This window comes from Strongylocentrotus purpuratus, unplaced genomic scaffold, assembly GCF_000002235.5.
Source record: "Strongylocentrotus purpuratus isolate Spur 01 unplaced genomic scaffold, Spur_5.0 spur5_scaffold_21, whole genome shotgun sequence".
NCBI classification, from domain to species: Eukaryota; Metazoa; Echinodermata; class Echinoidea; order Camarodonta; family Strongylocentrotidae; genus Strongylocentrotus; species Strongylocentrotus purpuratus.
In genome coordinates this window covers 41,540,930-41,562,117 of record NW_022145607.1, presented here as the reverse complement: position 1 = coordinate 41,562,117, position 21,188 = coordinate 41,540,930, and the positions used below count along the sequence as shown (strand labels likewise).

The following is a 21,188-nucleotide window of genomic DNA, read 5'->3' as shown; positions in this document are numbered from 1 at the left end:
TTGAAATGTTTTGTTAATAATGATAAGGTTAATCTATGCATCTGCATATTTCATATTTCAACTTTAGCTTCTGCAATTAAAATGATTTGAGAATCCCATTTAACTTTTTTCTAGTCATTCGTAAAGTCATGTATAAATTTACGCACAGCTTTATGAAACATCCCAGGCCAAGGCCGCAGAGATCTATAAATAGATCGACCTCTATGGTCCGCCATGCAGGCACGATCAAACCAATATGCGACAGTACGGAACCGCAAGAGACAAACAATGTTTCATTCATTCAGTACAGGTTTACCTGAACAACAGACTGAATAAAGCTCGTTCAGTACACACACAGTGCATGCAAAGCCAAGCCGATCTACTTGTATCCAACGAAAAGCAAGTAAGATGCTGTTGTTGTTTTTGTTGCTGATCTTGTCGTTGTCATATTATTATAATTATTATTACAATGTGGGCCTATTATTATTGTCAAAACTGGGCTTAAAACTCACCTGATGCTCGATATGCATATTGTTAAATTTATGTTGAATATGTTGAATATTAATTTAAATCATTTGTATGCGACTTGAGCATCTCTAGAGATAGATATGTTGCGCTTTATAAATATTGTTATTATATTATTATTATTATTATTATTATTATTATTATTATTATTATTATTGTTATTATTATAAGTATTAATCTAAAGTTTATTCATTCATTCATTTGATCATAACAAATGCACTACAAACATACGAAACATATGCAGAGAATGTCTTACACGATTTTATGAATCACTGAAATTGTCAAAGTTGAATAGATAATATTATCAAAACAAACTGATCATCTTTACTTCAATTGATTCAAGAAATTATGTGTAGTCCACATGCATGTCGAGGCCTCATAAATAAAAATGAATGAATATAATGGATTGTGAATTTCTTACGTATATTATGACTTTACTATTGATTCAGGATTGAATTATAGAGTTATACTGCTCGCATTGTCATATACCTTGCGTCACAAATCCACCAAAAACTTCACCGTAGGCTAATTAAAGAACGCAATATTGATTTTTGTCAAAAGATGATTAGACTTATCGACCAGTGTTCACATACCTTCGTTTAGCATTCTAAAAGTATATGTAAATTATTATGTACAGGCATGGGTGTCGATCCGGGGGGGGGGGGGGGGATGGGGGATATATATATCCCCCCAATATTTCAGGTGGGGGGGATGGCCTGTACAATCATCCCCCCAATAATTCACCATCAAAAAAAAAATAATAATAATAATGATGAGAGCCCGATGAGAGTAGTTAATGGTTATTACTCGCAAGATGACCATAAATATTCCCATTTGCTATCTCATTTTCATAATACATACATATAAAATAGAAAACGAAGTAAATGAGACGACCGTATATGAAACAAGAATGAATTGAATTCCGTTCATACGGCTTCATCAGGAATTGATGAATTTATTCAATTTATTCAATCAACAGCATCATATAAATGCAGTGCGCCAAATGCAAAGCCGCAGCGTTAAAAAGCAGCGAGTTTAGTAAATGTTAAGCGCGAAGCGCAAAAGTGCAAAAAAAGAAGAAGAGAGTGGGAGAGAGAGATAATGAGAGACAGAGGGGGTACAGGCGCGTAGCCAGGGGGTGGTGGGGTGGTCGCCCCCTCCTCCCCCAAAAAAAGAGAGAGAAAGAAGAAAGAAAGAGGACGTAGGAAGAAAAAGGATTTAGAGTCGAGAACGGTACAACGAATCGTCTTCTTTCTTTAATAATTTAATGAAATGTCAGAGCTTCCGCGCCTCGCGCGGGAGGGGGGAACTGAATTCAGACAAGGATTACGAGTCGAGAATGGTACAACGAATCGTCTTCTTTCTAGAATAATTTGATGAAACGTCAGAGCTTCCGCGCTTCGCGCGGGAAGGGGGGGGGGGAGGAACTGAATTCAGACAAGGATTAAGAGTCGAGAATGATACAACGAATCGTCTTTTTTTTCTAATAATTTAATGAAACATCAAAGCTTCCGCGCTTCGCGCGGAAAGAGGGGAACTAAATTCAGCAAACATTAGTAGTCGAAAATGTTACAAAGAATCGTCTTCTTTCTCTAATAATCTAACGAAACGTCAGAGCTTCCGCGCCTCGCGCGGGAGGGGGAAACTGAATTCAGACAAGGATTAAGAGTCGAGAATGGTACAACGAATCGTCTTCTTTCTTGAATAATTTAATGAAACGTCAGAGCTTCCGCGCTTCGCGCGGGAGGGGGGGGGGGGGGGGACTCCCCTCCCTGCACCAACCCCCTAGGAGGTGCTCACTACCGCCCCCCTGAAATAAAATCCTGCCTATATGCTTGAGAGGATAAAAACCTAGGTAGCAAGCGCATGTGGGACCCACATGGGTCCCATATTCTCTAAAATGTTATGTTTATTGAGGGTGACTTGAAAAAGTTAAAAACTTGGAAGGGAGGGGGTGCAACCTGCCACACGCCTCTACCTCTTGGTTGCTTTGATCCATTGCCGAAAATATTTTGGCAACTATCACCCCCCCCCCCCCAACCGAGGATACAAATCGACACCCTTGTGTACAGGGCAGTTTAGTTGCGGATTGTGGACATATTGATGGCAGCGCTGATCAGGCGCGTACGCAGAAGGGAGGGGGGGGGGGGGGGGGGGGGGGGGGGGGGGGGGGGTCGAACTCATTTTTTTTTAAAGAAAAAAAATTGTGGTAATGGGTGACCCAAAACAGGTGACCTTACGCCTCCCCCCCCCCCCCCAAACGGAACGAAATAACGATCGGCCAAATTTTCAAATTTTCGGGGGAAAAAAAATTTGTTTAAATGTGCTCTTAACCCCCCCCCCCCCCGCTTTTTCAGCGGCTGGCTGAGTCGTTGCGAAATTTTCGGCGCGATTTTTAAATTTTAACCCCCCCCCCCCCTTCAAAAAACTGGTGCTGATTGATGGGCGTATATAAATACCCTCTATACTGGATTTTAGTTATTATGTTCTTGTAGAAGACCAGTTATAGAGCTTGATTGAACTAATACGTTGTAGGGTTTCTGGGGTCAGAGAATCTGGTTATGATGTTCTTTCATCGATTCGAGGTCTCCTTGGGGCTGCCATACTGGTCATATTGGTCAAATTCAAAATGGCCGCCATCTGATAGTTACAGGTCATGTGTAGTTTCGAAATAAACTTTTATCATACTAGCCCATTTCCTTTCGTAACTACACTTGACCTGTAACTCAGATAGCGGCTATTTTGGATTTGACCAATATTACCAGTATGACCCGAGGAGACCTCAAATCGATGAAAGAACATAATAATCAGATTCTCTGACCCCGAAAACCCCATAAATATATAAACTTTTATCATACTGGCGTCCGACAGAAATCGTAAAAGTATGGTTTAATCTACCTCTGGGCCAAATTTGGTGCTTTTAGAAGAATCTGCACCAAACAAAAACAAAATGGTGTGATCACCTTATAAATGAGTAATAATTTAATTTCCATGCATCAGCACGGCTTTGTTGCTGGTCGTGCTGATAAATTTAATATAAATTTATATGCTAGAGACCTACTCGATAATTGGACACAAGTGTTGTACAGGGGTGGCACAATATATGCCATGTAATATATGGACAATATGAAGGCATTCGATATGGTCCCTCACCAATTACGTCTCCTTGTAAAGTTGGAATTCTTTGGTATTTGTGAAAACTTCTTTCATGGTTGAAGTCGGAGGGACTGCGTGCGTGTTCCCAAAATGTCGGTAAAGGTGTACTTTTCTCGCACCAAAGTCCGGCACGTAGTACACAAACATCTGGCCCGTATTGACTTTACACACCGGTGTTTTCAAAAAGGAGGGGACATGCATACGCGTACCCTAAATAACACTGAGGGGGGGGGGGGGGGGTTTGAAGTCTTTTCTAACGGGTAGATCGACGGCATATAAACGTTAGCAGTGTCCCAATATGCAAATTATGCAAGGAAACCCGTTTACTTGCTAGACTTCACTGTCAGACATGCACTATTGAGTGACTGACTGGCCTTTTTCTTCTTTGGTAATAATATACATAAAATGAACTGTAAAGGGTACATGAGCATTTGTCTACATCAATAACCCACTTATTCTAATGGCCAAAATTAAACTGATGAATCTTTGCGCAGCATAAACCGTACGAACATTCGGTACAATGGTCTGAAAATCAGACTATTACTTACTGGCTCTATAGCTTAATAAGTCGATTTGACAACTAATAGTCGTTATTTTCCCACTTAAGGACATTTTCAAGCCCCCCCCCCCTTTTTTTTTTTAGGGAAGCTCTAAATTAGTATTATCTTTCAAATGCCGTTGGAATTTAATCTTTTCATTTTTTTTTTGGCCTGCAAATGGGACATAGTACCTTTAAGGGCATTCTCAATTACCAATTGTACAGTGCCTACAACCAGGGGCGGATCCAGCCGGCGGCAGGGGAGGGGGCCCAATTCGTGAGAAAATACTTAGCGGCGAAACAGCTAGCCGGTGAATAATTTTGCCCCTCAAAATATTAAAGATCGCACCCCCCCCCCCCCCCTCTTGAGCACCAGGGGAGTGGGCCAGTCTTCAAATAAAGGTAAAATTCACGTGTTTTTACCCCTTTTTTCCCGGGCCCCCTCCCTGCATGGATCCGCCACTGCCTACAACAAAAAGGATTACCCAACTTTGGTAGCTTCTAATTCAAAATATATGACCTACGTGACCTTGAATCATATTTCATGGTAAAGGGTCACTATAAAACCCTGTCTAATTATATACCATTTTCATTATTGTGCTTCTCCGGATCACTGAGCAGGATGCTTTTCAAAAAGTATGGTCAAAATCCTCTTTAACCAAGTTTGGGCTGAAGCAATGAATGTGGATCCAAAGCCTTAATGTTTGTGTTATCTCATTCCAAAAATAATTGCTCACTTATTTACATGGATTTTAGGCACTTTAAAGGAAAAGGTATATAAATATCAACTCAAACCCAAAGAAATGCTTATTATAAGCAGAATTTATGATTTGTTTTTCTTTGTTATGACGATTACAATCTTGAATTCGTTCGCATCCCTTGTTTAAGGTAACCCTTCTCATTGAGTGATACAAATTGGATAACATTTATTTGGGATGTTATCTTTTTTTTAAATGAAAGTCTACATTCAATTTCTTTGATACTTATCATCATAATGTTCTTTTGTGCAATTGGTTTATTAACCTTATGCTCATTGCGCGTGTGAAATGGTACAGCGGCCAAGTGAGCAGAGAAAACTCAAGTGAGCAGAGAAAGAAAGATATAATGAGACGAGGAGATAGGAGGCTGTTCGAAATAATTAAAGGTTATCCTATGAATTAAAACAAGCTTCTGCGAAAGCATAGTTACATTGCATCATTTTTTCTATACAATAAAGCAATAAAGAACGAGGCAAAATTTAACTTTTAAAAAGATTTAAGACCTAATAAGCACACGTATGCATTAGTAGCCTGACCCACATTCGTTCCATCAGCCCAAACTTGGAACACTCTTAAAGACTCTGGTGCTCAGTCACCCGTGACAGAAGAATTATGACAAGGGTGTTATTAGTCTTAATCATGAAATATATTGCAATGTCATATTGGTTATGAATTTTAATTAGGAGCTACCAAGATTGGGTACACTTTTTTATACGCACTTTATACTGTACTGCTAGCCCCTTTGAGACCAGGCGCGTATACAGGGGGGGGGGGGGGGGGGGGGGGGGGGGGGGGGGGGTAAGAGGACACTTTTTTTGGGGGGTCTCGAAATTTGAAAATTTGACATTTGGCTCCGTTGGGGGGGGGGGGGGGTAAGGTCACCTTTTAAGGTCAGCCATTAGTTGTGAAATTATACTTTTGTGATCTCTTTATTTAATACAGAGCCTGTATTAGGCTAGCCCCCCATGTCAATTTCACAATGTGCCCTAGCTGTTAAGATCCTATCATGTTAAAAAAAAAAAAAAAAAAAAAAAATCCAAAGGGGGGGGGGGGGGGGGGGGTTAGAGGGGTGATGGGGGGGGGGGGGAGTTTACACACATAAAAATACCTGTATACGCGCCTGGTCTCAAAGGGGGTGACCAAAATATGCAATCGTGCAGGGTACCAATCTCATATCAAACGTTTCGTTCTGGTTTCTTAATCTTGTGGAGTTTTCGCTCGTCCCCCTCTACTTTATTCCTCAACCGTCTTCTTTCTCGTGTACACCTACGCATGCTCATATTTCGATTGCACCATTTTTCTTTGTCCAGTTTCACTTCCATCACTAGTCATGCCACTATTTACCTCTGTCATCGGTGCTTACCCGAAACCAGACTATTTCAAAATCCCATCATTTTTCGATAACCCGAAGTACATTCCCACTGACCACAGACAGTTCTTCAGCAAACTTTAATCAAGAAGGTAAGAATTCATCCATACCCCATACATTTTTTGTTTGTTTGGTTGTTTGTTTGGTTGTTTGTTTGTTTATTTGTTTGCTTGTTTGTTTCCTTATTCGTGTAGGCTTTCAAACTTATTTCCCCAAAACGTTGCAGGAGGTTTACCAGTTATAGCAACGCAAGCATTGACTGACCTCCGCCATGCCTTTAAGCATGGACCTATTACGGATGGACATTCAACGTGATTCTTTCTTTGATCCAATGATAGTCGCCGCCCTCTGATTATGTGCATCTTAATGAGAACATTCAGCTGTTTTAACAATAGCGACTGCGTAAGCATTTTCGGTCATTGACAAAGGAGCAGTTTCTCTCTCTTGGGTTTTGTTTGGATGGTGTGCTCTGTAAGGGTGTGAAAGCATCCCCAATGGGGAGCAGCAAAGTTGAAAAGCAGACGATTTTGGTGATATGAAATGTATTATTACAGATTCGCAAACTTTCGCACACACCCATGACCTTATCAAACAGGTAGAAGGCCATAATCTTTATAAGCCCTGCGCTTTGTAACTCTGGAATATTATGAGGAAATAGAGGGAAACGTGATTTTAAATCACAACCAATCGAAATATAACCTCTATCTGGCGCTATCTGGTTATATCAACATGTTTTTCAAAATAAAATACAGTACACGGAACAACAATTTCCGATTATAAGCCAGAACTGCACATCGATTTTCCATGATTTAGGCGAGTAATTATCTTCTGCGCATGTAGATTAACATGTGTAAAACCACTATCTTGATTCTGTCCCGGCTCTTTGCCGGCGACCATCATGAGACCAAAGTGAAGAAACGTGTACGGAATGTTATTGAGACGACATTGACGCAGGCAATCACAATGAATTCGTTAAGGAAACGATGAATGTCCATCCGTAATAGGTCCATGCTTTAAGGACAACCTTGATCGGGAGTAACCGGAAACCACCGTACTGCAAAGTCCCGACCTGAAGTACCGACAAGACAGCTAGAGCCGTCAGATTAAAAAAAGTTCGCGAAGGGTACATCTCCAGAATGTAGGGCAAATTACAGATCGGAGTCGGGACGACTACCCCCCCCCCCCCCCCCCCCCCATGAGCTAAGACATCCGCAGGTGCATCAACCTATGCAGAACAATCATTCATAGATCACCACACAGGTCCAATGACCACCTCTACTGCTACCACAATGACCACTTGGATAACCACACCCCAAGGACAATATTGCAAGGAAGCCGTGGTACCAGTATGGGTTGGTCAAGTTGGAATGGTCTGTACTCTCGTTGCAGAAGGTCTACGAGACCGTAAGTTTAACCGAATATTTTACGAGACTGGATGTTTCTTGAACAAGACATCTTCTTTGGGAGGGGAATGGGGTGGCTCTCAGTCTCGTGGACCTTCTTAAAACTACCCTGCTGAAATTTTCGCAATTTTAAAGTCCATGAGACCGAGCGTGGTACGATCGAGAGCTAATTTGTCCGTCTGGTTGCTCTTGGTTTAGTTGACCAGTCGGTTTTATAAGTCCTCGACTATAAGGCTGTTTGACTTCACGGAGGCTTTCATTCATACTTATTTCTCAAAAATCTTACAGTATAGGTTGACGGCTAAATCACCCAAAGTGTAAAGTAACCTTCAGCATGCCTCTGAGGACAACAGTAATTGGTAGTTACCCCAAATCTGCCTGCTGCAATATCCCAGACTGGTTCACCAACCAAGCAGATTATAATCCGGCAGATTTCAACAAATTTGTGAAGGGTGTAGCACCAGAAGGTACGAAAAGAACGGTTTGTTCCACTGGACAACCATCCGTCCGATGTTACCTCCCTCGGTGCAATGCGACCTGGACAACCTTTCCTTTGGAATCACCCCCAGCCTGTGATATAACACTGGCCAACCCAGTGGCGAATCCAGGGGGGGGGGCACCGGGTGGCCCGGCCCCCCGGTGTAAAAACACGTTAATTTTACCTTTTTTTTGGAGATGGCCCTCCCTGGCGTTCAAGGGGGGGGGGGACCCCCCCCCCCCCAAAAAAAAAAGTGCTCACTACCCCCCTCCTAAACAAATCCTGGATCCGCGCCTGGGCTAACCACACAGGACAATAGCCACTTGGAAAACAACATCCTAAGACAATTAATTGAGAGAAAATCCTAAAAAGAAATAACTATCCTAAATGGTTATCTATCAATTGGATTAGATCTGGTTGATCAGATTACTTTTATCCGACTGCTGATCTTGGTAAATATTCAAAGGAGTAATATTCCAGGGGTTTCCTAGGATGTCTGGTCATATATATTTTGTGTCCGTATTCACCAGGGATAGTTGTCCGGATGGTTGGGCTAGTCCAGGGGACAGAATTTACAAATTTCTTGCGTAGCTTGTAAATACAATTTAGTAGTATAACAATGTGCGGTTATATTATGTTTGACAGTTGGAGATTTGTTAGGGTTGTAGTTGCCACGGAAAATACAATTCTGTACAATAAATAAAAAATAAAAGTCTGTAAATTAACAAGACAAAAAACATCAGTTAGAATGAGTGGAAATGGTAAGAATAAAATGACATGAATGTTGATATTGAGAATACATTCAGCAATGTGAAAGAAATAGTACAGTGAGGTAAGTGCAATTTCCCGTCGTACTATAAAAAAGAGGCAGGAGACGTTTAAATTAAGATAGAAGGTACTGAATATAATCATAATGGATGAAAAGGGAAAAAGAGGCAGAGCATAAAACAAAACAAGCTGACCGCAAAAGAAAACGGATAGACCTTAAATGAGTAGACAGAAAAAGCATGTTTAATTACAAATTGTTTTATTTTATTTGTAAAGGTTTTTCTAAAATATCAATATTACTGCAGAAGTTCCATTATATTATAGTCTTCTACTTTCGTATGATGTTTTGAAGCTTAGGGTATAAGATCAGGTTAAGAGAGTCATGCAAGGGCGTCATCTGATGCACAATGGAGTTCATTATAAGTAATGCCTGTACATCTTTTTCATCATATCTAGACTACGAAGCGCTGGTCGACAAGGCCGTCAAAGAAACGTTGAAAGAACAAACATCATTGGGTATCGATGTCGTGACTGACGGCGAGATTCGACGCGGCAATTATATCAATCATCTCTGGTAAGATCAAACGAGATCAATATTATAATGATGATAATAATACTATAAGTTGGTATTCGGCCTTTAAAAAAGATGCTTTATTGCCTTTTGCGACCGACCCCAAAATCTTGAAATCTACGGTCGGCTTTTTTTTGTTTTTTCTTGTACCGTTTTTAAGAAGAAAAAAATGTATTAAAGCATTCAAAACTGAGAAATATCAGCCCAAAGAGGGAGTATAAAGTATATAAAAAAAGTATTTAAAAAAAATTACGACCGACCGACCCATGTTTTAACACCTAAAGGGCAAATACAACAACTTTTTAAAGGCCTTATGTACCTACCCTAGGCAGCCACATCAGCATAAATACTGCTCCTCCTACGGGCCCTGAAATTATTATAACCCCAGGTAATGCTAGGAACCTATTTACACCTGGGTTGAGAGTGGCAGATGTAGATTTAACATCCTGCCAAAGACAGGAGTGCCAGGCTGAGATTTGAACCCTCAACCCTAGGATTTAGAGTCAAGTGAAAGAAACAATATACCACACCGGCACACCTCCAACTCAAATGAGATGGATTTTATATTGTTCATACCTCAGTCGGTCGTTTAAATACAACTACTGAATGTGATTCTTCCAATCTTTTATAATATCTTTTGAAGTTTTTGTTCTGTCATTCTGTTTTCAGTCTGTCGTGTTATTAATCTACCTTTCTTTCACTATTGTCCTCCACCGCCCACCCCCCTCATTTCTTTTCCATCTCTCTCTCTCTTTTCCTCTACCTCTTTCTCTACCATCTTATGTAGTCGGCATTTAGAAGGCTTTGACTTCGAGAACTTAACGAGAAAATCATGTCGGAACGGGGCTTGGGTCTCCGAGGTACCTACTATCCGAGGAAAGATGAGTAAGTAAATTAAGTTAAGTAAGTAAGCTAACATTCTCAAGCAGTAACGGTTCTAGAGGGGGCTCGGGGAGCTCTCAAGCCCCCCCCCCCCCAAGAAAAAAAAAAGATAATAATGACAATGATTTAAAAAATGAATAACTATTATTTTTCAATTGAAAATGAATTGATTAATTTAAAACACTTTAAGATTTCCCCCCTATTTTTGTCCAATTATGAATAATTTAAAACAAAGCACATGTAGAAAATGAATGCAATAAACCCAATGCAAGCATGGTTAATATTGTACTGATATACATTATCCCTTTCGCACAGTCACCATTGTCATTGGAAGTTAAAGCTAAGGTTAAAGTCCATGCAAGCAATTTATTATTGTTCTGATTTCACGCCACAAAACAGAGGAAGGTTTTTGCATTCATTGTGTTTTGAAACGGAACGGAAAGAAAATGATAAGTGTTACCCCAACATAATTCCAAATCTTATATTTTACTGATATACAATATCTCTTTCGCACAGTCACCATTGTCCTTGGAAGTGAAAGATAAGGTTAAAGTCCAGGTTAAGGTAAAACATAATTTGTGCAGAATTTCCGTTCATTTGCAGATCTTGTATTGTCATTCGTATAATATTTATACTTCGTTTGCACATTCACCGTAGTCTTTGGAAGTTAAAGATAATGTTAAAGTTCGGTTTAATTAAGGTGAAAATGCTTTTTGCAGAGCTTCCTTGCGCTTTTTATGTTATTTTTAAGAGAATATCACAAAAGAAATGTCCCCTGAGAAGGATTGCTCTTCAGCTATAGCTGCTCTCATATTCGACTCATGAAAATAAATTAACAGATAAAGGCTGAGACCAAAGCTCATGCCACACGTGTAAGCCATTTTAGTACATGTCAGTTTCAGGAAGACTAAGTAACTTTCTAATTTGGTAGTTTTAAAACCCCCGCCCCCCATATGGAAACGTTTGCTTGTATTTGTCTCATAAAAGAATATGAGCACGAACTGACTCCCACACGGTGTTGAGTGCTCAGGGGTCACAGGCCAATGGCTTCATCGGGCAGGTAGTTCCATTATGTGAATGGGTAAATTAACTATTACAAAATGAGGGGACACATTACATTGTACAATAGGGACACACATTGTTTTTATTGTGCAGAACATACTCGTTTATTGACTTACTTATTGCATGAAACTGTATAACCAAAATGCATTTTGTATTCTAACAATTGGAGTACAAAGAATAATAAAAGGTGAATGAAATGCATAAACACCACAAACACCTGGGGAGGAAGCATTCATAAATTGAATACATATATATGATAAACGACTCCGATGAAACTATAAAACCAAAATGAAATTTGCGTTCTGGCAATTGGAGTACAAAGAATGATAGCAGATGAATGAAATGCTTCAACAGCAACACAAACACCTGGGAAGCTAGGAAGCATCCATAAATTTGAATAATTTAGTTGATAAACGACCCCGCATGTGGACGTTTGTTGGAGCAGAAAGCAGTGGATTCTTAACAACACAAACCCATTTAACATAATGTCGGAACGTAAATTAAATTTGGCGCGGTTGGAAAATGCATCTTTCTACCCTGCAACTTTAATTGTACGATCCAGTAAATTAAAACAATAAAATGGCTCTTATTTTAAAATTACTCATTAAATGAAACCCAAAACTTCAGTGATATCAGAAAAAATATGTTATATCTTACTAATAATTAAAAAAAGATGTATAAACATTGTGAAAGTGTCGCATTTTACGATAAAAGACACCGATTTAGCAAAGATCACGTCATTAGTGCGCTTGCATCAGGGAATTCAAGGTCAAAAGGTCAATTCAGACGCTGATGAGTTGTTGGTCGAGCATTTTTGTTTCCTTTATTCCGACAAAATTATACAATCAATCAAAATAAGTTTGATACCAGAAGAAAGCTAACGATTAGTATTTCATTAACCGCTTGCCCCAAAGTCTCTTGACCACAGTGAAACGAGTGAGAGCTTGCGAGATCGGCCAAAGTGTGATTGAAACTCGCTATTTGCTCTTCTCCAACGCAAAAAGAGACGACATTGTGCTGGATAAATGTATTTTTCCGACAAAAGTACAGAAAATTTGCATATGGTCTTTTTATATTATACTTTATGAAATGTTACCCGAGTGACTTCCGGGCGCCCCAAAGCTGGAAAGAAACGCACATTTTAGAAAACTTCACTTTTCATGGAAAAATGCTTATTTGTTCTATGCACGCAAGTCAGATTGAGCGGATGATACAACGTTTCCATATGCCCCCCCCCCCCCCACCACCACACTCAGTGTTATTTAGGGTACGCATATGCGTGTTCCCTTCTTTTGAAAACACCCCCTAAGTCCGGTTTGTAAAGTCAATTTTGTGTATGTGCGAGCCGGACTTTGGTGCGTGAAAAGTACCCCTTTACCGTACATTTTGGTAACACGCATGCGGTAATTCCGACCCCGGAGTGGGGGGGGGGGGGGGGGGGGGGGAGTCAAAACCTCAGTGACAGCCACAGTATACATCAATTCCTATAGCAGGCCTCCACTAGCTACATAAACACCGGCATAAACAATATTTGCCAGTGGCGTCCAGGCAGTATGTAACTCCATGACCAAAGTTCATATTTTAAAGGGAAAACTACTCTTGAAGAGAGCCTGCAGAAAATCAGAGCAGTAGACTTGAAAGTTTGAACGAAATCGGACAAATGAGAAAGTTATAACTTTCTGAAAGTCAATCACTAAAAGTATGGAATCTTTAAATTGGCTGAATCATTAATGTCTATGTGATGTAGTAGCGGACAACTTTCCCAACTGTTCCAACACACAACATGTAGGGGAAAATATCAATTTGTCAAAAACGTATGACTCAGAAAGCCTATTCTCTTTGGAGGACCGCCTATAATGATAAACTTACCATGATATATGTTGACTAATGCCCCAAGGGAGAAGGCACTTTTGTTATAACTTTCATACAAACGAGCTTATTACAAAGGATGGATTGCTCTTTAACTCCAGACATTTATCTGATTAGGGCCAAACAAATTTTACTCAGATTGATCACGAGTTCAACAATCAGGGCATATAAACCGAACCTTTGAACCTCTGCACAATGCAACCGGAGTCTTGTAGTACCTCAGTCATTAGCGTAGCGTAGGACTGCCGATTAATGGGGGGGGGGGGCACCGTTCCTACTCTTACTCCGAAAATTTACAAAGCTATACTGATTGGGAGAGGGTGCAAGAATGGTCCAGACGTTTACTTTTCTTGTCATTTGCAGTTTTCTCTCCCAGCTCTCTCTTTACTTCTTCTCCTATCAATGTGGATGAGGCACAAGCTGGTAGTCATTCTGCCGTGTACTATTGTCCCCCCCCCCCCCCCCCCCGTACCCCTTCAAGCTACCACAGACCCAAGTTACACTACCAAATCGATTCCCTTCCGACCAATGTTTTAGCCGTTAAGGGTAGTTTAATATTTCGCTCGGCGCTCGGCCTTTTGTCGGTCTGGTGTCGATCGGTATCGTTGGTGTAACCGGGTATAAAGTCGAAAAGAAAACATGAAGAATCTTTTGAAAACAGGAAAACCGTTCACACTGCGCTGCTGGTCTACCTTCTTGTTTATGTTTTTACGGCGCAAATTTGTATCTTGATATTAGTGTGGTTTGACTACACGATTGAATACATTAATTTTCCTATTAAAGAGAATAAACAATTTGTTCAAACGATTACATAATACATTCAAATTAACGAAAAAGAAGAACATAAATTCTGATTTTAAACCATTGAAAACGATGATGGACATTGATAGCCAACTGATATGCGCCGTTGGTGAAATAAAGGAAACATATAAGTAACACACCTATGCATAAATACGTGGTTATCATCTATTCTTTACTATATTTTCATTTGTTAATGTATTTTCTATTTCAATCGAAAATTCTATTCACATATTTCTTGTAAATGATCAAGGATAATTCTTGAATAATCATGATTTCATGAGGATACCAATTAACTTGTAATTATTTTACCTGTTTATATGCTTGTGTATTTATCTATTTTGTTTTTGCTGCTGTTATTTGTTTTATTCTTACCGAACAGGGCCTCATAGAATACCACCAATTCGGTGATATGTGCCAGCCTGTATAAATATCAGAAATAAATAAATAAAACAGATAAATAGATTTCCATGGAATATGCTCGTTAAATTGATGTGCAAATATCCCCCATTCTCTCGTTTTCTCTTTAGGGATACCTGATGAAATGGACTGGATAGCTGAGGAATGGCGATCAGCTCAGGTAAATCGTGAAGAACAAAAAAGTGAATCAATCAAATAAGCACTGGGGGAAATGCTATTATAAACTTTACTTTGAGAAAGAAAAAAAAAAAGGATAATCAAAAGAGCCCAATATCACTTTGCCATAGAAGTTCAGGTTATTGTAAATGTGTAAATTGAATAGGATTTTCATCCTCGAATTGGCAACAATTATATGTTTATCCATTCTTTCAAGATGAGCGAGTGTGAATGAAAAATTACCAAACAAACAAGAAAATAGCCTGTTTTTACTCAAAAAATATTGATTTCACTCTGCCAATAATTATTTATTTCATGATACACAATGCCTTGCTTGCATTGCTTATGCATCTGAGTTCTCCCTCTATCTCTCTCTTTCTCCCCCCCCCCCCCCCTCTCCTTCGCAAACACAATTTCTTTTCCTTTTGTTGGCAGAACAATTGTGACAAGCCGGTCAAGGTCACCGTTCCCGGTCCCATGACTATTATCGGGTCAACAGCCAGTAAGTCTACTTCCGGTAACATGTCTACTTCCGATAACATGTCTACTTCCGATAACATGTCTACTTCCGGTAACATGTCTACTTCCGATAACATGTCTACTTCCGGTAACATGTCTACTTCCGGTAACATGTCTACTTCCGGTAACATGTCTACCGGTAACGTTTTTATCAAAGGTTGCCTGACGGAGGAAAATAAGCTATTTTCTGTATAGTCGCTGAGAATGAATTATAATTATAAAATATAAAAGGCCTTATATTAATAATATGTATCATTTCTAATTTATTGCTGTCGTTGTTGGAAGGAACTATGAATATTGTGTGTTCAAAGATCGAGTAAGCCGAGTCAAAATTTATTTAAACTACAATATACACATCTTTGTTATTGAATTCAGGCTATTCCAAAGGTAGTTGAACTTATAATTTATATTAATATTAATAGAGACGGTAATAACGTTTATAAACAACACTATTAACAATATAAACAACCAAAATACTACTACTACTACTACTACTACTACTACTACTATTAAATGATAATAATAATCATTATCTTTATCATAATCATCAAGATATTTAACCAATATAACACGAACATGAATAATAGGCCTAATTATCTCTAGAGAAACTTCGAAATGTCCGGAATTAGTATCCCTATTAATTCATTTTCGAAATTATGAACCCCTATGGTTTGAGAACTTCGTGTTTCGGATTTTTGAACGTTTGGAAAATGAGTGCTCCCTTCTGGCAGAAGAGGGAGTGGCTCAAGTCTGACAATTATCTCAGAGGAAGACATTGCCCTCCATGAATTTCTATTGTTTATTATTACCGTAGTTTCAATGGTTAAATTAAGTGTATCAAATATATTGGGTCACTCTATTTGTTTGTCATGGTTGTTGCAAACGCAGCAATCGTTTGTATAAATGCCGAACATATTTTATTATCAAATTAATTGGATGATCTTTCTTTATTCCAGATGTTTTCTACGACGACGTGAAAGAGCTCAGCTCTGACTTGGTCAAGGTTGTCAATGCACACATAAAACATTTAGTAAAAGCAGGTAAGAATAATTTGGCGATTATGTTGGGGTTTTGTTTTTTAGGGAGGGGGGGGGGGGGGTAGGGCCCGGCCTGGTGGGTGGCGATTAAGACAGTTAATTGAAGAAGTTTACAAGCAGTCTTTCATGAATCTTATTCGACTTAAAGATAAAGGTGAGTTCTGGTAATGCGATTGCATTGTGAAAGAAAAGGTGTAGAATGGATCAGAAACAGTTGATCATGTAGCATGCAAGTATTGGTGTGTACTGCAAGGTTCTGGAGTCATCAAAATCATAATAAATTGGACCGAGTCTTGGTAAAGTAACAAGCACTGTACACAGAAAGCTATATATGGGACAACACACAGGGTGTCGGGGCTAGTACTACCTTGATTTCCTTGTCTTTCTATGCTCAGTATACTCGGCCAGTATACATTTTCTTCCAAAATTGTTTGGCACATTTCATTTATTTGTAATCTTGAACATTCAGTGTAAGTTTCGTTTGATTCTGTGAGAATTTGTTTTAATATTTTTGTTTACCAGACCTGGGCCCCATCTTACAAAGAGTTACGATCGATCCAAATCAATCGTAAGTTCTCCAATCAATCGCAAGTTTGCAGTCTCCTATCTCTTATGTACATAGTTACGATTGATATCAATCGCAAATAAGTTACGATTGATATCAACTCTTTGTAAGACGGGGCCCTGGAGTTTATCTTAAATATGTTGAATAATATAATAAAAGACCCATTTTCATGATGGTTAGTGCTATTTGATATTAAATAGGGGCCGAGCCTAACAGCTTGGGAATGAGAAGTTGTTAAATGTGAATTTAAATGAATCAATGAATAAATCAGTGAATCAAACGATCAATGAATCAATTTCTTGTATGCCCTCCCTCTCTCTTTCTCTTTGCTCATTCCTCCCTTCTATCTTGTTCTCGTTGATGATGTTATCAATTTGTGAAACGTTCATTGAACACGATCGAAACTGCTTTCGAAAAATACCTAAAACAATTTAAATAGCCTTGTGCGTCACCTACTGAATATCGACTGTGCGAACATGACATTAGGGACGTTTAGATTTGCACAACGACAACGTGGATTGCTACGATCGACGTCCTTTTAATGCACTGCCTTAAATGGACGTCACACGTATCAGTCCACGCAAATCTAAAAGTCCCTAATGATGCGCTGTTACGAGACCCGAAGAGGATTTGTATTAGACATTATTAAAATTATTGAAATTTTCCTGGCGAGGATTTTTCAAAAATAGTTGCGATCATGTTCAATCAATCAATTCCTTCTTTCCATATGCATCCCTCTCTCCACTCTCTCTCTCTCTCTCTCTCTCTCTCCCCCTCTCTATATCTCCCTCTTTCTCTCTCTCACCGTCTCTCTCTCTCTCTCCGTTCCTTCCTCCTCAGGATGCCGTCATATCCAGTTGGACGAGCCGGTCATGGTTCGAGACCCCGACGTCGCGCTCGACTACGGCATCGACCATGCGTCACAATGCTTTGACGGTGTCGGCACAGACGTCACCAAAACCGTCCATCTTTGCTGTGGCTATCCACTTTATCTGGTGAGTCGATTGGTTCACACGACAGCCCAATCAATTTAAGTTTAGGTCATGGTTTTCAACTTAGGTCGTAGATAAGGACCGTGTGGACGCACTCGGGGATACGAAGTTTGAAGGTTATTGTCGAAGTTATAAACAAAAGCATACTTGGCAGCGGGGTCCTCACAACATAATTTGCGGACTGAATAATTAACTTCGATGTTACGCTAACATGTAGGTAAAATGATTTTTTTTTCCCGGCTTGTCTTCTGAAACTTTGAATACTCAAATGATTGTTCCGTGTGAACCCTTTAATAGTGTTTTGCTTAGATGACGTTTCTCCCATCGGGCTGTGGGGGGGGGGGGGGGTGCTCCCAATGTTAAATCTACTAGGGAATCTTGCGTAAAAGGTGTATCCTGGGACCGTTTCACAAAACTTGTCATCAGTGACGAATGACAGTCGTTGTTATAAGCTACTGAAATCCTTGCTTCTGATTGATTATCAGTAGATTTGTCACTGATTTTTGGCAGTTGTCATTGAAAGAAGGCTTTGTGAAATGGGTCCCAGGGCCCTGTAACATCATGTAAAATCAATTTACAATCAACTGTACAAATCTGTTGTATGTCCAATTATTTTTTGGGATAACATTGGTATTGGATTGTTAATTTTTTGTTTTGTTTCCTTCATAGGATCAAACTGATTACCCTAAAGCCGACAAAGATGCCTACTTTGTGGTCGCAGATAAATTAGACCAGGCAGGATTCGACGAGAGTAAGTTTCCAAAAGTTTAATCATTTCAAAGAAATATAGAAAAATCGTGATCATTCCTACTTTATTCTTAGTTCACGTGAATGGTTATCTTTGTTATGTGCAGCATGTTTAATGTTAAACATGTTTTTTAAAGTTTTTTTTTAGTGCAATGATGACAATGGAATCGATGTTCTTATCAGTGTAGAGGCTCTCCGCAAAAAGAAACGTGATATTTCCATATAATTTCGTATTATTATTTCGTCGCCGCACGTAAGCCCATTTATAAACCATCACACCGACAAGACCGTCGCAATATAGACAACCTATTGAACGAAGAATGACGGCGTTTCCCAGAATGGCCTAGAACAGATCGCTTTGGTGTCGTTTTGGCATAGACAGAGATATTTCAGGATATTTTAGAATTGCATACCATAGAGCTCCGTGAACATGCGTAGGACTTTTGTTGAGTGCAGTTATCATTCATTTTACAAGTTAAAAACCCGCGGCGGTTTTTCTTCTTCTTCGAACTTTGGACGGGTGGGTGGGAGGGGTTTACCTTGTTATATCTGAGCAAAACTTAAGACATACATAGCTCTTCAAGCTAAAAACATTTTTTTAAAATACATTTTACTACAATTTAACAGTTTCTCTTGAAGACGCACATCGCCGGAACGACCTATCCCTATTCGATCACTTTAAGAAGACCAAGGTCATCCTCGGTTCCGTAGCCGTCGCCCGAAGTCGTGTCGAGACCGTGGAAGAGATACGATCACGACTACGGGATGTCCTGAAGCATCTACCGGCCGCTGATCATCTTATCGTGGCACCGGACTGCGGTCTGGGTTTCCTACCCAAGGACATTCTCCGAGCAAAGCTTGCCAACATGGTGGAGGCAGCCCAGTCTTTGCCGTAGAGTTTATACGTGTTACCATAGTGCAATGATAAGTTCTTGGTTAGGTCGAAGTTATGATTCATTTTAGGTCATATAATAACACCAAATCTAATGCAAGGTATCATAGGAACACTGGAGATAAAACTAATTCTCAAGTGATTTCCAAACATAATATGATAATAATATGTAATTACTGTACAAAACAAAAGAGGAACAAAGATATCCTCGGGATTTATAACATTTGTCAAAACTGGTCGCCCCATTTTTTAAAATTTGCTATTAAACACACTGATAATGATGATGAGTGATGATGCTGGTGATGATGATGGTGATGATATTGATAACTGGGTTGTAGCACCTTTTCCAAGCCATGTGCAAGATGCTGATCCTTGAGACTCGATGAAAATGCATGTTTTTTTTAATGAATAAATGTTCTTAAGATTGGAAATATTTTCTGAGTGCTTTCTTCATTAAAAAACAAATCCTTTGAATCAGGTTACAAAAAGTCCCGTGCTCTTATGTACGAGGTATAGATGGATGAACTTTTGAAAGAATAAATCCGACGATGCCAAAATAAACTGCTTATAATCCTTGAGATCTGTGAATGTATGGGAATCGTCTGAAATTGGCAAGTTTGTCGTGATATTTTCTCTAAACGCTCCACCTCACCTACCCAAGGTGTATTTGGAACAGCGTTTTGCTCAATCACTATAAAATGTCCTTCAAATGAATTTAAAGTTTGCTGGATATTGTAACTGTAAAAATGTAACTTCAGTTATTTTGGGCAAATAATCTGGTTGGAGAGTGGTCCTACATTCATGGTCGTCGGCACGACAAACTTATCGATTTCAGATATACTTGTAATTAATAATTTCAACTTAGAATTGGTCACTGTCAATTTGTCTGATTTTGTAAAATTTTCACCGTCCTCATTGCTTGATCTATTAAAATGAGCTTCCTATTTAGGTCAAGTTGCCTTAATTATTATTGTTCTATTTAAAGTTCAGCACGACCGATAGAGACTCGTTTTTAATAATTACGAAAGTGAGATTCACACAACATTTCTGTATCTTATAAACACAGAGCTTAGTGAATACTCGTAAGACCTGTGTTGCGAACAGTGGCTATTTTTGTATACGTTTAAGTTTTTTGTTTTTTTTTAAGGAAAAAGAAGCTGCGGTTTACCTTTTCATATCTGAGATCGTTAAACGTTAAAAGCAGGAACAGAAAAGCAAGTGTCCAGGAAAGGGGGGGGGGGGGCGCGTTTCGTCAATATTTGACGACCGACCATTGTCAACGCTGACTAAATTTGACTAATCAGAGGCCTGGAAAATAGTCGGTGACAATGAAATTGTTGGTGAAAGTGATATTAGTCGGTGAAAACCACCGACTAATTGTTTCATGAAACGCCCCCCCCCCCATGGCAACACTTGCTTGAGGAGAAAGAAGAACAACGGCCAATCGTGAATACAAAATGGAAAATGTAGAGTTGGAGATTTCTAAGCAGAACTAGTAGGAAATGAACACAATTTTTGAAAACAATGTGCATGTTCAACAAACTTTATTCTTCAATAAAATAAAACAAAACTATGGCTTGACAGGCACAAAATAATTATCTGTAAGGATATTAATGAGAAATTGAGATGAATGAGAATAATAATAAGAATGATAATAAGATAAAACTGCTATCAAATCGGCAAATGAATATGAGTATAAAGGTG

The 21,188-nt window shown here is 39.2% G+C and overlaps 1 protein-coding gene across 1 annotated transcript; it reads left to right on the top strand.

Moving 5' to 3' along the window:
* The first annotated feature begins 213 nt into the window (after nucleotides 1–213).
* LOC115918019 (5-methyltetrahydropteroyltriglutamate--homocysteine methyltransferase-like) lies at nucleotides 214–19,629 on the top strand. Its single transcript, XM_030994834.1, has 10 exons — nucleotides 214–382; nucleotides 8,017–8,195; nucleotides 9,431–9,548; nucleotides 10,333–10,430; nucleotides 14,687–14,736; nucleotides 15,168–15,234; nucleotides 16,208–16,291; nucleotides 17,694–17,848; nucleotides 18,515–18,596; nucleotides 19,220–19,629. The coding sequence occupies exons 2-10, from the start codon at nucleotides 8,063–8,065 to the stop codon at nucleotides 19,486–19,488; spliced, it is 1,056 nt and encodes a 351-aa protein (XP_030850694.1). The 5' UTR covers nucleotides 214–382; nucleotides 8,017–8,062; the 3' UTR covers nucleotides 19,489–19,629.
* The last annotated feature ends 1,559 nt before the right edge of the window (nucleotides 19,630–21,188 follow it).

What these genes read in the sequence shown, in the direction of transcription:
- LOC115918019 (XM_030994834.1), top strand. Translation starts at nt 8,063, where the DNA reads ATGCCTCTGAGGACAACAGTAATTGGTAGTTACCCCAAATCTGCCTGC. An exon ending in AATTATATCAATCATCTCTG is followed by an intron (nt 9,549 to 10,332) that starts GTAAGATCAAAC and finishes CATCTTATGTAG; the next exon opens with TCGGCATTTAGAAGGCTTTG. An exon ending in TATTATCGGGTCAACAGCCA is followed by an intron (nt 15,235 to 16,207) that starts GTAAGTCTACTT and finishes TCTTTATTCCAG; the next exon opens with ATGTTTTCTACGACGACGTG.